General features: G+C 42.2%; 1 protein-coding gene across 1 annotated transcript; it reads right to left on the bottom strand.

Annotated features, from left to right (window-relative positions):
• Positions 1-328: 328 nt before the first annotated feature.
• On the bottom strand, positions 329-15,507 carry inppl1b (inositol polyphosphate phosphatase-like 1b). The gene is made up of 27 exons (XM_070913063.1): positions 15,371-15,507; positions 14,020-14,083; positions 11,748-11,886; positions 11,429-11,549; positions 10,870-11,010; positions 10,658-10,745; positions 10,459-10,536; positions 9,881-10,018; positions 9,601-9,715; positions 9,416-9,516; positions 9,229-9,331; positions 8,931-9,127; positions 8,022-8,139; positions 7,784-7,880; positions 7,543-7,681; positions 7,291-7,390; positions 7,002-7,090; positions 5,906-5,987; positions 5,295-5,384; positions 5,080-5,193; positions 4,908-4,996; positions 4,730-4,817; positions 3,995-4,147; positions 3,500-3,581; positions 2,215-3,004; positions 2,011-2,126; positions 329-1,119 (listed from the first exon to the last, which is right to left on the bottom strand). Exons 1-27 carry the CDS (start codon positions 15,505-15,507, stop codon positions 1,026-1,028), a joined length of 3,663 nt encoding a protein of 1,220 aa, XP_070769164.1. The 3' UTR covers positions 329-1,025.
• Between the last annotated feature and the right edge of the window lie 3,080 nt (positions 15,508-18,587).

The raw sequence follows: 18,587 nt of genomic DNA, 5'->3' as shown, positions 1-18,587 counted from the left end.
TAAGAGAAAGACGTACACTTCCTATAACTTAAAAATGAAAATGAAGCTGCTAACACACAGTGTGTTGGTAACTGCATGACTGCCACAACACTTGATGCTTCTCTTGAAGTGGCAGAGAGTTGCCCCATGAATTGTGTTTTTTGTGTAAAATAAATATGGTTGTATCTCTGGTTTTACAAACTCTCTACTCTTAGTAGTGACTTATGTTGCCACACAAGCAGCATAGTGTGATGATGTGACTTTCTCTGTTTCCACCGCTGCTCGACAGCATGAAGTAACACTTGTGATTGCTTAGTGACGGTCAAGAGTTGCTTTATGCACTTTACTTTATAAAAGGCTGCATAAAACATGCACAGTGGACATAGGTACTGATTAAGTGACATGATAGCAACAGTATGAGACAGTAAACAAAAAATGAGATATGGTAGGTCCTTCTGTACCAACTTTACAGACAATGTTCCAGTAGATCTGTACAGCTATGGATTTTATGCTCCATAGGTTTAATAGAGGGCTTTTACAAGCTCAGATCCAGGCTCAATAATAGCAGAGTAATGGAAAGCACACAGTAGAAGGGATGAAGGTGAACGGTAAACACTGGTCTTGAGTGAACACTGGAAAGTGAAGGACTGTATTTTTATAGGCATTTAAAATTCATATAAAAACACAATCAATGGGACCTTGATACCATTATCAATATTTGTACAAGTGTCAGTAACTGGAGATACACATCAAGGTTTTTCATTCATATCACCTACCTCTTCCATTATCTGTCAAGACGGATGGATGAATAAAGCAGACTGTGCGACGAGTACTTCCTGCGCTATGTTCCATTTGCCGTGTTGACACAGACAAACTATTGTTACAGTATTGATCGAGTACATGAAAAGACGGCAGGGTTGTGGTAAAGTCCAGCTGATGTCCAATCAGTCTGTCCCTCCTTTCAGATCTCGGTTCGAACGCTTCTTCCAGTTCTAATTGAGCAGACTACAAGGATTCGTACCATCAATGTTTTTCATCTCTGCACGTCAGTTCCAGTTCCTGGGCAGGTTCTCGAGGATCCTGCGTCGGTGGGAAGGGTTCGTCACTCCGGCAGCGCGTAGATCCTCCTCAGTGATACTACTGCAGAGAGGAGAAATGGCACTGAATCATACTTGACTAAATAGTAATATCTACTTGGTTTGTAAAGTTTATAAACAGCCAGGCGGATCTTTGTAGTTACACATGGTGCCAACATCTTTCTATCATGACTGGATTAATTTTTTCCCTGACTGAGGTTCTAACTGCTAACCTGACGGTCATGTTCCTGCACTCAGAAGATGAGCATGACTGTCACATGCACGTTAGTAATTTGATCAGGCCTACAAGTGATTATTGAAACTGTCTTGTGAACACAGAGGCTACAAACTCTGAGGATCTACAAACAAATATATCTTGCTCACATAAAGAATGGAATAAAATATGACTCAAATAATAGAGATGATGTTACTCATATCATGTGTGCTTTTTGGTTTGTGGATTCTGTTGTTTTAATTTACCACAGAGTGAAGCAGAAACCAATGTATTTGAAAAAAAAGGTCAGTGGTGGAAAAGTGACGCTGGGTTTTGGTGGTGATAGTTTCCATGTTGCAACTAACACTGCAAATAATAGAGATGGCATTAAGGTGCTCTATAAATATCCTAGCAACGACCATCATGTCACCCCTGTTAATGGGCTGCTACATGTTGGCTTCAAGACAGCTCAAACTGTATTAGATGTGACTCTAACTTGAAATACATAGTCGATAGTCTAGTACATACATAGTCTAATTTGTGTCTTAGTTTTGATTTAAAATCATTTATTTAGATGCCAAAAGAGGGGCGTGTTTGGGGGCATTTGCGGTTTTGGTATTGGTATCTCACTGGTGGTTGTCCAAACTCCTCCCTCACCTTTGTCCAACCCTTTTTTCTGGCTCGCAGTGTTGAGCCTCCCTAAGTACAGCTTGTGGAAGATGTTATCCAAAATCATTCTACCTGAAGTAATCCAAATCATCCCAGCCATTGAGGCTGAGTCCCAGGGTGTATTTCTGAAGACCCAGAGTACTGAGAAGCTCCTGCACGGTCTCTGGTGCACCTTGGAGGACAGACACCTGCATTGAGATGAAGCAGACAGAATACATTTTACAGAGAACCAGCAGTCATGTCTTTTAAAAGCTGTCTTTGAGAGCAGTGTCCTACCTCTTTCTCCCAGCTGTAGCCTCTATCTCCATGTATGGAAGGGCCATTTCTATAACATGGCCTGTGGTTGGGTATGGACGGGCCTCTCTGCTCTGTGGGGAAGAAGTCAACTTCGCTGAGGGACTTGGCAATTTGCAAAGCAGTGAGGGAGTTGTCTCCTGTGGGTCCAGGCAGCTGCTGATCCACCATCCAGGAGGCCTGACAGTGTGCTACATTAGTGGGGACATAGGGGAAAGGTGACGGCACCTTGGCTTCCCGGATAGGATTGGTCCTTTCTGGGAGAAGCTGATGTTGATCCCTTCTGGCTTTTTCCCTGATAATTGCTGAGTGATTCATATACAAGTTCCTCAGGTTCTTCTCAGGCAGTATGGAGTCTTTGATAATATTCTTACCTTGGTATTTGTCTCTGGGTTGTGAAGTCTGTTCCTCGTACTGTGACATGGCATTACTTGAGGGTGGAGGTACGGGAGATGGGGTTTTGGCCGGAAAAAGCTGATAGGAGGAGTTGGTTTGGGGTGTGTGAAGGTCATTGGGTGGAGTGTACTGGGGTAGGACGGCTGGAATTTCAATCTCTGTAAAGTCTGATCTGCGACAGGGTCTTCTGTCAAAGCCCTGACGCCCTGAGAGTTTTGGAAGCTGCAAGGCCTCATTTCCAGACCAGATCACCTGAGGGTCCCTTCGCGGGGGGAGAGCCTCCTCCACCCTGCGCGCCACTGACACACCTTCAAAGATGAAGTAGGCAGGATTGGTGTAGCTGCTCGGAGTGAGTTTGGGAGGAGCTGCCGAGGACCTGCAACGAACATGTAAGTCAAACATTGTAGGTGTTCGGACCAAAAGTGGCACTGTGCTAAAAAAAAAAAACACACACAAGAGGCTGCGTTGATGTGGGCATGTTGCTACAGGTACTGGTGAAAAGGTGAAACACAATCTAGGGAAACCAGTTTGAGTCTATCAGACGTCAAAACTCTACACAGCAGTTTATAAAACTATGAGACAGGATTTTAAAGCTATCAAATTACCATGCAGCAACATATTTATCCTCCATTTCGATGCAGCGAAAAGTGAATCCAACCTCGAGCTTGTTTATGTGGAAAAACATAGCGGGTAAAATGTGCTCACAAGCTCAATAGGATTTGTAAACCTCCAAAATAAAATATTACTCCTGGAAAAGAGGCTATGTGACTTGTCAGTGATACTGCTGAGAATTGGGTACGTTTTTCAAAGACCTCTAGAGTTCCCTTCTTCTGCTTTACACTGATGCTCAGAAACATGAAGAGGTCCTCACCTGTTTACTGGGACCCGTGTAGATGCAGGAGACATGTGTCCCATCCCGGGACCTTTATAATCTTTCTCAAAATAGAACCACTCTGAAAAAGTCAAAATGACAGGAAATGAACAGCAAGTTTCGTAATGACTTCTTCAAAGTTTTTGTGGTGCGTGCGGGCCAAAGGCTATGTCAGTTTTGCAATCACACAGCGTATTGGTGTTTGTGTGTGTTGTTGTAGTGCCTGACCTCGCGACATAATACTCATCTGTCCTGTTTCAATTTCAGGATGCATCTGCTCAGGGTCAGTCAATCAGGAGCCAAAAGAGGAAGCGGTCGATAGATACCAGCAAGTGTAAAGCCAAGCCAGGGATCATTGAGGAACGAAATAGAGGAAGCAACGTGAGACTGACAGGAGAGTCAAAGAACGCAGTGAAGGTGGAGATGAAAGTTTAGTGGGAAGTGATAGTGCAAGCAAGGCAGAGGGTAGGAAAGGACCAGTTCCACCTGACCCACCGTAGATCTTCTCCCGCGTTCCTCGTCTGTCCTTGGGCACATGGATCCTGACCCGTCCTCTAATGGAGCCCATCTCTTCGCCTCGGTGACTCACAAATGTCTCAAACTGCTCCGACGCCCCAGTGAGTGAGCGCAGAGCCACACAGCACTCACCTATAAAAAAAGATTTTAAAAGATTATTCATTAGATCCATGAGACATTTCACCCTGAAATACAACCTGTCCATCCCAATCGTTTCAGCTTTGACACAGTTTCCTTAGTTTTAGACATACTGATTATAGTTCAACTACATTAGAGGTTCATCACATGATTTGGAGCACTTAGAAGAATTTATATTTAAAATCATTGAATTCAGTGCCTCAAAATACAGTAATATTTACATTTTTTTCTTTTTGCATAGAGATGAAAATGCGGCAAGCGTATCTCAGTAGAAAACAGTTGTCAATGAAACTGCACAAATATTGTAATGTGTATTTCCAAAGAGATTTTCATATTAATTTTTGGATTTCAAGCTCAAAAATCTGAAATCTGCAAACCAAATCAAAACATAATAAAACTATCTGGATTAGTAGATAGCACTCGTGGTGAGGGTTAAAACAAAAAATGAAAATAAATAATTTTGTGTTCGTGGATAAACTGTCACTTCACTGTCACCCTATAGCAGAGTAACCAACCTAGAGGGACGTTATGAATGGAGTAGTTAATTAGACAAAATGAATTTGCCCTGTGACCAACCGTATGACTCAAACCCATCACATGACTTGACCGACAACAGCAGGTGCTGATCCTGAAGATACTCCATGTCAGACATGATTGGAAGAAGCTATGACATACAAACAAATCACAGGTTAACAACTTGACTTCGAAAACAAACAACATTTTCAGCCATTTCCAAGTGGACTGAGCCTCTGACCTTTGGCAGTTGTTTGAAGGACCAGCCCAGTTTGAGAAACCCGGGAACATCACAGCTCTGCGAGTCATTCTCACTCGAGCGTCGTGTCTCTGCAAAGAAAGACATGAATTATTTTTTTCCACTGCACTGCATATTGTTTCAAATAAAATGCCTTTTTGACACGACACCATACCTTCAAGGCAAGATGAATGAAATTCGATGAAGAACTTTGCCTTGCTTGCGGTCTTCACAATGGCCTCGATGCCTTCAAGCTCTATCCAGGCCCTCTCCATGCTTGAATTTAGATCTGTGCCAGACAAACGCATAACAATACGGTTCACCTAATGAAGGCATTCAGTCATATTATCATATCTGTTTGTGTCCAAAGGGCCACAACAATGACGGCACCTGTTTTGGAGCTGAACTGTGATGTGACTCCCACTTGGAAGGTGGCAAAAACAGGCGAGTGATCACTTGTGAAGATGTCATCTGTGCAACCTGGTGAGAGACAAATCCATAGTATGACTTTATTATTATCATAATTGCAATAACAACACGAAATTATCTCAAATGTGCTGTAGCTAAAATGATTGTAAGGCAGATGAGCTGTCAGCGATATTTCACAAGAAGTGACAAGAGTGATTTAGGAGACAAAATAGTAGTTTTGCTACTACCCAGTGTTTGTTATGTTTTGATAGCTGAGGTTAGTCAGAAACAGAAGCTCAGGATGAATGAGAGGAAATGACTCGGTTTCTTTATGGACCACAGACCAGGATATAGGGGTTGACCGTTATTCGTTTGGTTGGTTGCTCTCATTTTACAATAGTACACATGACAAAAAAAAAAGACCTCAGATGTCTAATTTGAGAATGCTGCATCAAAACATTTGGCTGTGTCGAGACTTAAGCACTGCCCTGTCTTTGCTGCTCTTATACATTTTGTTTATGCCTTATTTGGCTGTTTCATTTTCAACTTAAAGCTTTTTGGAATTGATTTTGTTTTTAATCTCCAGATCTTACCGTACGCAGTGCAGATGATGTGCGTCTCTGGGTAGGACTTCCACAGAATCCTATCACACCATGATGGGACATTGACTCGCACCTACAGAAACAGATTTAGGCATAAATCAACAACGTATTGTATGTTTGTCTGTCTACAAATGAAATTGCCAGATATATAAACGTTACGAAGTGAAGGGTGCCTTCATTCCCGTTATGCCAGACGTTGCTTTTTTAGGCTGTGAGTTAATTCTTAACTTCCTATTTTTAGCGGCCATGGCAGCTGCTGTCAACTATCCCTACAGACCCCTTAAATAGACTTAGGTTACACATAAAAATACTTTAAGAAGTGAGTCTGTATTCTTAGAATGTTTCAAGGGTATTTTATTTGTTGTTGTACTTTGCTGGTATAGTATGTATTGTATATTTAGCATCAGAGTCTAAAATACAACAAACCTACAGGCTGAAAGTATGACAACACCAGACCGGAAAAGGTCCTACAGAAAATTACTAAATCACAGAATAAGACTGAGAGTTTACCTTTATGTGAAATATATTAAAACAATTAATGATGGCTCACATTTAATCTTAAGAGCACACACGGGCAACAAGTCTACAGTCATAGCGGCTCTGTGAGGAAGTACTTAGATCTTCAAAGTCTTTAGGATACATTATCTGGGAACCATGAATGTCTGTACCAAATCTCATGATAATCCATCACATAGATGTTGAGATATTTCACAGGACAAGTCCAAAATTTGATGTATTAGTGGCGCTAGAAGGAAAGTCAGGCCATCCCCGTCAGTCAGTAGGATTCATCCTCTGGGCACCATGAATGTTTGTACCAAATTTCATGGCAACCCATCCAGTAGCTGTTAAAGATTTCAGTCTGGGTCAAAGTGGCAGACCGACCAACAGACGCCACTAGAGCCATGCCACTAGCTTGGCTAAAAACCTTGATGACGTTATCAAAGTATTTCTTTTTTACGTGGCCTAACATTTTTTAGCAGCTACTCAGAGGTGCAGATATTGTTTTAATTGTGGGCATGCATCCTCTGTCCTGGACACTTCATCCTGTTTTTCCTGAGGTGCTTTTGTGTGACAAAAAGTGACTCACTCCTGAAGTCTTGTACTTCTGCCATAAGTAGCAGTCTCTCGAGCCCCGTTCATACCGATAGGTGGGTGGAAATGCGATCTTCTCTTCCTCTTAACCGTGATAAACAGAGAAATAGTACAGAGTGAGGTAAGCAAATGTAGAACCAAATCATAATTAATCTTATTTATTTATTTATAATTTATTTGGTAATGGCAAAATAGCAGTAAAGTGAAAAGAAATCAATAACTGCCTGATATAGTATTTGTAGCTTTCAATACAGAACAAAGGCCAATAGCAAACTGAAACTCACTGAAATTGAGAAAGGCCTTCCTCTTGTGTCTCTCTCGGGTCAGCTGGTCTGCACACATGAGCTCCTCAAACTCTCTCTTAGATACATGTTTCAGGATGTCCTGGAGTCAGTGAGGACCACAAAGAAGCAGTAACATCAATATCTGGGTTTTCGCAATGGACTATTATGCCACATGTACTATCAGGCCAGTCTTCAAAGGAACTAAATCAGAACGCAATGTAAAAAAAAAGAAATAATAACTGTCGGTCTGACCTGTACATCCAAGTCAAGTCTGTAGTTGAGGTCTCCGCACCAGAAGAGATGGGCGAAGCGAAGGCTGATGTCAAAGGCACCGAGCTGTCTCTCACCCAGAGAGAGCAGTCTGAGGATGTCCACAAAGTTCTGGTTCCTCCTGAACATGATGTACATTACAAGAGACAATCATCATAAATCTTTTTAATACTATGTAGGAATGAAACAGAGGCACACACACTTGGTCTTACACATAATGTACCTCAGGACTTTGTCACTGCCAGAGGTCAGGTGGCAGTTAACAAACCCAAAAGATGTTCCGTTGAAGAGGAGGGAGACACCAACAGCCCCCTTGTTTCCTGAAACAACAGAAACACTCAACCTCAAACCTCCAGGTTAATAAAAACACATTTTGTTCTTGTTTGCATTGATATTTCTGGCTGGCCATGTTATTTGCTTTGTATGTTTTTGCGAGGGTGAAATCATGCAAGGAAGCTTACCCAAAGTGTTCCCCAAGCCTGTCCTCACACTGGCTGTGTTCACATGGCTGATGCGACTCTCGTGCTCCGGCTTTACAAACACAGCCAGCCTCATATTCCAGAGGGACTGTACTGCCACCTGCAGGACAAGGCTCAGCATTACAATAGATGAAAAAAATAGTTTCCACAACACAAAATTACAGATATCTCGTTTGATTTGACGTTCAGTCAAAACAGCCACTGAAACAGAGCAGTTGCACAGCAAGAGATCTCATTTCAGATCTCATCTTTGTAAAAACAAAATCTCACATCAAGACTATAATCTGTTGTTGAGATGATTATTCAGATACATTCCCACAAGAATGCTGACGACAAAATATCAGAAACTCCCACATTCCTTTCCTCTAATCTGAGATGCTGAAGCGTGAAAGTGAAAACTATGTGTTCCTTCACACTTAATGTATACTATCAAATGTAATATTTCACAGTTTTAAATGAGGGTGGATGAGAAAGTGTTTTCATCTTTTCACATGTATAATAATATAAAATTAACAAAGCACTGATTTAAATGACATTAAAACACCAGCTTTGTAAGATTTAAATGTCAGCGTTGACCCCACCATTACAGAGCAGACTTAAAGCTGCATGCTTTATATAGTTATCTGTTAAAATATACACAAATAATGTTATACATTGTTCTAAAATGTAGCCTAATGTTTTACCGTTCTACTGCTCTATGAAGACAAAGTCCACTTATTTAGCACGAATGCTGTGGCACTCCCCAAGACTTGTAAACAGACTTGTGTGTAAAATGCGTAAAATCGGTGGAGTTCCCCTTTAACTATTCTGGGCATGTAAATTTGTGAAATATGGTAGCTTTATGGGTAATGCATCTTATTAAGTTATTCAATCAGAAAAAGGGGGAATTACTTGTTTGAAGTCAATGTGAGTATAGCTGCGAAGAGTTGCTTTGATATGTTCAGTCCATTCTCTCTCCCCCTGAGGGTTTTCCTGAGTCCCCAAGGCATAGATGTCATGAGGGAGCAGGGCGGTCGACTCATCAGGGGTGTGTCCCAAACCGCAGCAGGTCACCCACGACTGCAGGCTGCGAGGAGGAGGGGAACCACCTGTGGACACAAAACAACACAATTACTAATAAAATTTTAAAAAACCTTCTCCCTCTAATTCAGCACATTAGTGAAAGAGACTTCATCACATTTATGGTTACCCATATTCCAGGTGCCAACAAACACAGAGACCACGTCCGGTTCACTCAGGTGAGAGTGCCTGGCTTTCATCAGCTGGAGGAGTTGGCAGAAGGCATCACGTTTCTGAAAGAGACGAGAGTAACTTAGTGAATTATGGGAAAGGAGACTGGATTTCAGTTAATAATAAAACCTATTATCTTGCCTTACCCGTGCACTCTCAAACGTCATCTCCCGTGGTGTGTTGTGGTGGCTGTCGACCACCATGCGGACCTTGGCTGGACTGCTCTGGAACTTGACAATCTGAAGAACTGAAACATGCCAGCAGACAAATGTACAATATATTTGCAAGTAAAATAAATGCTATAGGCACTAAAAAGTAAATATTTTCTTACTTCTGTCATGCGAGACCCTCTCTATACCAAATGAACCAGCCTTCCTGTCAAAGAGCAGCACTCCTGAGTCCACATCCACAGAAACTGTCTGTCTGCCGTACCTCACCATCTTCACCTGGACACGCACAAGAAAACAACTGTTTACATAGTCAGAGATCAGTTGTATGATTTGTCTTATTTCATGTTATATTTGTTTGAAATACATAATGTAACTGAATAACAGGCCATTTACAGAATTTTGTTGGTTGTAACATGAAGTGGCTTTTTCAGCCTGATGTACCTGAAAGGAGTGGACTGGCAGCTGTCTGGCATGGTTCTTGACAGGTGTTACATTGGCGGGTGTCGGTTCAGGGGGGGGTGGGTTAGGCTGCACTGCCAGATTGTGATTGGTCACTGCATCTTGTAATGCTTTTAATACCTTTACAGGCAGAGAATTTTTCAGTGTTATATTTCAATCTTGTTTGTGATGGACAACACTAGTAGGTTTGTTTTCATCTGTCATTGTGAAAACCTCATCATCACTCAATAACTGACCACTGCCAAGAAAAGTTACAAGACTGTAAGAACTATGGAATTTATCAATGCCATGATAGAAATGTATCAGTAGTACTGAAGAAATGGAAAACTACCAGCTGTTTTGTTCAATAATTAAACTCTCTCCTAAGCACAATTATTGGCTTTAATCTTTAACACAACATTGTTTTGTTTGTTGTCCTTGACCATATGACCTGAAAGCAATTGCTAGAAATGATTAATTATAAATTATATCTCATGAATCATGCCATTATCAAGAAAACGTGTGTAATTTGTTTGAGTTTCTCAACGTCTCAGCAGCAGTTTTGCTCAACATAAAAATACCTTTTTCTCCAGTGAAGAAAGGAGGCTGACCAAAGCTGAAATCTTGAACAACAGGCTGTCTATCTCCATGTCTGGGCCCTTGATCCAAAAATACAAGATGAAAGGTGCAATGAGTTGATGTACAAGGATGTTTAAGAATGCAGCTTTATCCCCTACAGGTCTGGGTTGCTATTTTAGATTGCAGTTAGTTTGTTTGTACCTGTGCCTTGGTGTGTGTTAGAGAGCAGCTAGGATGGTCGAAGACCTTGGCCAGGGTTTCCAGACTTGAGAGAGTCAGATCAATCTCACTGCAGAGATCAGATCAATACACACATTTTGTTCAATGACCATACATCTATTTACATACATTTTAGCAGAACAGCTGCTGCATATATTTAGTAAAAAATAAAAATATGCTGCATCATAACAGACCTGTTTAGGCCTTGGCAGGCAGTACCCAGAGTACGCTTGAGGTGGCATAGAGTTGTTGCCCCTTTATGCACATTCTCAATGTCCAGAGGCAGCTCACTGAAGAGGTAGTCATTGAGTAGACCAATCACCTCACCCGCAGTACTGTAAACGAGATAAAACAGGCAGAACTCAGACAGTAATATTTTATAAGCTGTGCAAGTCACTTCTGTTCTTATCTCTGCTCTATAGTAAACCAAGAGCAACAGTTCAGCACACAGCAGAGATTATATCGACACGGTTTATTAATAGGCCGTAGAAAAAAATCTCAAAAAGAGCAAACAGTGTTTCACATGTTGCTCTCTCTATGCTTGATTGCCAACAGGTGCATATATAGATCAGAAAATGTTGATTGGATGTGAACAGATGGCTGATGTTGTTACGCCACAAATCTGATATTGTCCCAGAATAAGCAGATCTCAAACAAACATATGTTAAGAAAAGCTATACATGCAGAATAGACACCGTGCAAGGAGTTTTAGCAACTGAAAACTGTTTTGCATTTATGCTAAATAAATCGTACCTGGATGTGTTCAGCTCCTGCAACTTATCCAGGAACAGGGCATTAGGGGGTGGTTTTGCTGGTTGTCCCGTGAAAGGCACTGTGCTGACAGAGGCTGGACCTTGAGGTGGCCTCTCATCATCTGTGCATACATGAAACATACAATGAAACATTAACAGTTACCAACAAACATTGCAGGCCTGAAAAAAAGGACCTTGGAGTCTTTAAAACTATTTTTAGGCATGTATTATTTTATCATGTATGCATGGTATAGTGTACCATATTTGTACATGCATTTAACCATTGGGTGATTTGTTGTGATAACAGCTAGAGGGCCCACCTGAGCTCTCATCCCCAGTGTCTGTATCACGGGGAACAGCGTAGAGCAGAGGAGTGACCAGGCCCTTGTGGGGATGCTGGTACCCCAACACCAGGTCCTCCAGTGTCCGGAAGCAGTTTACCTGCACCCCCTGTGTTGTCTGTGAGACACATGCGACAGATACCATTGAGCATATGTACTGTGTAAAACGCATGAACATGTATGCGTGCTAACAGTCTGTCATTGCTGTACACATGACCTGGAAAGACCACAGAAACTGTAAACAAAAGTACTGTAGATGGTGAGACATATACTATACAAGCACGCAACACACTGAGAAACATTCAGTAACATATTTTTGAATTTATACATAGCAGTTTAAATCAATTAATTTATCTTCTGCTTCTTTTGATAACCTTGCTTTGAGTAATACAAGGCGAAAAAATATGAATGACAAATACGTAGCTATGAGATTATGTGTGTTCAGATGAGACGTTGGTGTCAAGGCCTCTCTAAGTTCTATTTAATTGCAACTTCACCACCTTCTTTGTTCTCAGTTTTCTTTTATAAAACAAACCTCTTTCACATAAGGTCTTTGCAAATACCCCGGAAAGACCTATTATGCTGCAAGTTCATGTCTAAATCTTGTATTATATGGATTAAATTGAACACAAAGTGAAATAACTGCCCAATTCCAACTTGTATACTTTATGTGGTTGTTAGTGAATGTTTCCACAACGCCCCTTCTGAAATTTGCATGACAGAAAAAGGCACATACAGATGATTTGCTGTGATAAAGTGTCCCGGGGGGGATTTAGAAAGCTCTGGCCTACACCAAACAGGAGAGGTGACATCACTGACAGCTACTTCCTGGCTGCAGCAGCAGTTGGTTGTCATGATTCACTGGGGTTCAACATTGCCAGTCAGTGTAAAAAGCCCCCCAAAAAAACATGGCAAGGACGTTTTACCATGCATACGTTCACACATTTAAGCCACAAGCACAAGCGAGCCGACTCTCAAAACTTTACACTTCAGTGGCACTCAAAGCAGTACAGGCAAAAATGAAGATTAGATAAATACACATGCTGTGCACAGGTGCTGTGCATACACACTCACAATGCTACCGGTCACATGCACAAAATCAGCATGGTGCACGTCAGACCACAATACCGAGCAAGCTCTTTTCCTGTGCCCTCTTTTTAGAAGTTTTTATTTTCATTTTGTGGTGAAACAAACCGGGTTTTTTTTTTTTTTTTGGCTCGAGCTACCTGTCCGTTTTGCCAGAAACTCTTCAAATAGTATTTTTTTGTACCACAACGAAGTCTTGAAAAGCAATTAAAAAGAAATGACAAGGAATAAGAGACAGTGAGAGACAAAATGGGCCCCAAAATATCTCCAGGGCCATCTTGGAAAAACAAAAAGGCAAGCATGCGACTTGTGAGTTAGTGGAGCAAATCCAGTGAGGGAAAATACGTACTGGAGGTTTATACTGATGGCAGTGGAAAAACAACTGAAATAGCAACCATTTAAGGTCTTCATTTGAAAGCAGAGAATGCTTCCAAGTCAAACGGCTTGAAAACCACTGCCAGACAATCATTATTAAACTGGTTATTGGATTTTAATATGCAGACATAGTTAAAAAAAAAAAGCCACCGTTGATTTGCGGTTTAGGCCCTGAAAATGTTTATTTCTCTCGCTCTCTCGCTTTCCCTCACCCACTGTGAGTGTGTGTGCTTGTGTGGTTGCAAACTTTGTGCTTGTGTGTGTGTTTTTATCACCTAATAATTAGGTCATTTGCTGACTAAATGGCCCCCTGCTCAGAGTATCAAAAACAAGACACATACCATTACTGGCTTAAACTCTGCCACATCCAAGAGACTCATTATGTCTAATACCAACACCCCCATACTTGCATATAACAAATAAGCACACCCATTGGTCAATGACCTAGTGTGTGGGTTGAGTAGGAATCTCTGAGACATAAAAACAATTTCTCCTCTGTGCTGCTGAGCTTATGCTACAAGCATGCAGCCACATGGCAGAGATGCCATTCAAACAAGGCTACTGCAGTCGTAACAGAGCCTGTACAGAGAGGATACACAAACATGTTCCTGTTCCCCTTACTCAGGCAATAACAAACCATTGTTTGATCCCTCTAACTCCATCTGACCGGCTGTCTTTCTCTCTGTGCGTACAGTTTGTGCCATGGTTCCACACATCTATTGTGTTTCTCTTTCCTCCACTCTTCCCTGTCAGGAGGAGGACTCAGTGTCATGTGGCAATGAACACTCACCTGAACTGCCAGAAGGCCGTCTGCATCGGGAAGAATACGATAGGTGTGAACATGACGTTGGAACCTTTGGAAACCAAAAATAACTCATTTAACAAATTACTACAACACACTTCTGAGCAAACATTAAAAGGGAAAATATACTTAAATGTATCGTTTAAATAAGGACCAGATGTCTAGCTGTAGTTTAAGACACGGTTACCCTCTTAACAAGGCGCCAGTTGTTTTACAGATCACTAATGACGTGGCTTGTTTTAGTTATACAATGTGTGAGAGACACTTAGATCATCATCTCCATCAGTCACTTCATAGGAATTTGTTTCAGGCAGCACGTAAAGATGAACGGCAGTTTGTTTATGTAACATACAGTAGTGACTGATACAAACGGGGACCATGATAGCAGAATGACTAAATACAGATCAAATGTGGGGAGAAATTTAAGAAACTAAAAGAGGGAATGACATATTGAGAAAAGAACGAAGGGAAAGAGGGAGCACTGCGAGCGGCTGGGGCTCAGCTTTCAGGAATGTCTCTGGCTCAGGCTGATGAGCAGTCAGCGTAGTGCGGTCGCTGGAGCTCCCGCCCTCTTCCAGGGGCCCCAGGGAAGAAAGAGGGGTAAGAGGGGAAACAGGGAGTCCTGGGCCAGGGTTTGACTGGCTGAGATGCACTGTGTTCGGACAGGACAGTCTGACTAGTCTGGAGCGGGTATATGTGTGAGGTTGGCTCGGCCCGGATAAGCAGCACTTTGAGCCATTCTTTGCTGCCTGCTGGCAGATGATGGTGAAAGTGATGGATGTGACAGGAGGAGTGAAGCTGCTGAATCAATTTACAGATGGGGACATTCTGCAGAAATGTTGAGTTTATGAATAGTTTCCAATCCTATATGCCAAAATCGAAAAGTTTCACAAGATTAAGTAATTAGGTATGATTTTACATAAAGTAGAACTGCTTTCTGTTTCTTCTCTCACAGGGCAGCATTTACTACTTCAAGACATCCTGAGTGAATCATTCATTAAATATTTTCAAGGAGGTGGAACACATAAAGTCACATTCAATAGCTTCTATAAAAATGATTTCTGGTGAGTGCAGCGAGTCACATTCCCCAGCATTTTTTGCATTTTCCTTTTAAGTTGGGATCTACACAGCATTACTGACAAGAGCTGTACACATAGAAATACATTTACAGTGTCAGCTCGCAGGTGCTCGGACAAAACGTCTAAAGGTATCATAATAGCTCACCTTGGATAGGCAATTATGTTTGATTGTGATAGGTAAGATACACTGGCTGTGCTCTAAGTAGGTGTGTAGGTGTGTGTGTGTGTGTGTGTGTGTGTGTGTGTGTGTGTGTACTCACAGCAGGCACAATGCATAGGCTCCTGGCACTGACTCACTGTCTCTAACTAGGTAGCTGCCATCCCTCCCTGCGCGTGCCAGCAAGTCCTCTGCGTGTACACGGCTGATGTCGCGATGATACCATGCTGCCGTGGCCATGGCAATCAATGTTGCGAGATATGTTCATAAAAATAATCCACATGAGGCGATGAACTTGACATAACACAAGTTTTTAACGCAAGTTTACTGCGTCAGACTTGCTCAGATGGCATCACGCTGGCGGGCTGTCACTCAAGTTGTCAGCGCCAGAGTGTGTTACGTGCTGTACTTCAGTGTTTAGAGCTTTCCCATGATCCTCTTCTTCATGATCAAAGTGCCAAACAGACAACCCCACACCTTGTGTATATCAGCTAGCACTTCCTGGGTCCCTGTTGGTAACTTCTGGGTCACACATCCTGTTGCATTAGAGGAAGGAAGAAGAAACATCCAGCTGACTGTGAGGTTGGTCCTCTCTAACAACCTCAACAGGAGCTCCAGTCCACCTTTCTGAGAATATCCTTGAGTAGAGAGACCCTGTTTCAGTTTTTGGTTTCAAGTTGCGGCACCCAGGTGGGTGTGTTGCTCCAACAAACACAGACCATCATAGCAGTACGAGGGAGGGAGAGGGAAGGAGGTAGAGGAAAAATAGCGAGAGGTGCTGCACAGTCTGAATGAAGCAGCCACCCCTGAGGCGATGACGGTGCCTCTAGCTTAACCACAAACACAAGCCCTCCTCCTGTCCCAAAACAAGAACCCCACATGCAAACAACAGGAAAAGAAGAACCAAGAATGGCAAAACAAACAAATCAAGCCACACACACAGCGCCCACACACTCACACACGCACACAGCAGAGGCAGAAACATACCAGATGGAACTCAGTCAGCACTAAAACCAGACAGGCATGCAACAGAAACCAGACTAATTCAAATGATTTCCCAGCTCTGTTGCCATATAAGGGAATAGGAACACCCTCCAAAACGTTCAGCTGATGACTGCAGTTGTCTTCTTGGCTTCTTCCAGGCCCAGATTCCATTTAGAGTGTGTCTGGTTGGATATGGGCTACTCCGGGGGTCTCACTTTCATGCTGGATGTTTGTGTGCTGGCGTGTGTGTGTCTTGTCAGTAGAGTCCCTTCCGCACTGGCGTGGTCTCCAGCGGTTCTTCAGAGTGCTGTCAGAGCAGAGGGAGGGAGCAGGGAGGCAGAGGACAACCCCGTTAGAGCGCAGGGCAGACAGAGGAAGTGACTCGACATTCCAGATGGCGGACATAGCCAGGAGAATTCTTGCGAGGGGCTCAACTTCACCACCAGTGTGTGAAACAGCAAACTGCTTCCTTTTTCTCTCTCTCTCTCTCTCTCTCTCGCCTCCTGTCTCTTTTCTTCTTCCTCCCTCAGCCCCTGCCCTGTCTCTTTCTTCAAATTCCAAACAGAAAACACAGCCTTACTTACACACACACACACACACACACACACACACACACACACACACACACACACACACACACACACACACACACACACACACACACACACACACACACACACACACACACACACACACACACACACACACACACACACACACACACACACACACACACACACACACACACACACACACACACACGTGGTTTCTCCCTTGTTTTTTTTTATCATCTTTATCGTCAGACATTTCATCCTTTAGCAGGCATATTTACTTTCTTTTACCCATTCTTTCTCATATCCCAACTTTTTTTCCGCTTTTGTCACCCTCCCTAAACGTCCCTTCTTCTCTTGCTCACTCCTTCCCTTTCAACCAAAAGCAGCCTCCATATGGTTATGATCATCCTTCACTTTCTTATTTTTGCCCTCCTAGAACATCGCCCATTATTCAGCCCTCCTACTTCCCTCCTTCTCCATTAGCTGGAGCATATAACTCTGTGGGAAGCTGTTTCGGCCCATATTTGCTGTTCTGCCTCTCACTACTCAGCAGAAATGTGCCGACCACCAACCACAGCCCCCATAAAACAAATAGGCACAAGTACGTCCCAATCTCATGATATATAAACTTAACCCTTAATCTGTAATCAGTTCTTCTTAATATTGCTATGAGCTCTCTTCAGCACTCAAATGAAAGATATACAGTATCATGCCACTCAGGCCGTACAGCAGTGTTTTGGGCTAAATGCTAAAGTTGACATGCTAACATGCTCACAGTGACAATGAAAACATGTTGACGTTTAGCAGTTAATGTTTAGCAGGGTGTGACCATGTTATTTTAGTGTGTTATGTTGCTAACATTTGCTAATTAGCACTAAACAAAAAGTACAACTGAGGCTGATGGGAATGTCATAAGCTCTGAAAATATGTGGTCACAAACCATAACACTGGACACTGGATAAAAATTTAAGGGATCACCAAACTAATTACAATTCATCCTGAAGGGAACATGAATGTGTGTACCAAATTTCATGGCAATCCAACCAATAGTTGTTGAGACATTTCACTCAAAACCACATATGTCAACTTCGTGTTGGCTCTAGAGATAGAAGTCGGGAGGTCACTAAAGTTAGTAGGAGACAGCATCAATTTTGTGCCAGTCCATCTAACAGATGTTAAGATATTTCCCTGGATAAGTGAAAACAAACATTGACCTGCTGGTGGCACTAAAGGGAAAGTCAGAGGACCACCGAGGTCGGTTCATCCTGATTCTGATTTCTGATCTAATCCTCTGGGGACAATGGATGCCTGTACCAAAAGTAAAGGCATGAACGTTTGTATAAAAGTTCATGTCAATCCACCCAATTGTTGTTGAGATATTTCAGTCTAGACCAAATTATTATTTATTTTTATTGTAGGTTTTGAAAAACTAAAGTGGATGGATTACTGCTTAACTGAGCAATGTATTTATGATATATTTGATTGAAAGGAATCAGAAAGGTTTCACTGAACGTTTGAAGCAATTGAAAAATATATATTGTCTAAGCTCTTCGTCATAACAAGATATAAATATATCTCTGATGAAGGGCGGATAACATTTGCTAAAACCACAAAACTTCACCATTATTACCAAATTCCCATTGTTTAGAAATAGCTTCTCTTTTAGCACACTCGTCATTCTCAGAAACAGCAATTGTTGTCCAACGCTGAGCTGTTTCCTCTCTCTTCTCCATCCAGTTTTACCAAATGTTCTGCTTATGCAAGCAGTGGATTGGAGAGGAT

The sequence above is a fragment of the Enoplosus armatus genome, chromosome 10, assembly GCF_043641665.1.
Source record: "Enoplosus armatus isolate fEnoArm2 chromosome 10, fEnoArm2.hap1, whole genome shotgun sequence".
NCBI lineage: Eukaryota > Metazoa > Chordata > Actinopteri > Centrarchiformes > Enoplosidae > Enoplosus > Enoplosus armatus.
This window is presented reverse-complemented; position numbering and strand designations above follow the sequence as displayed.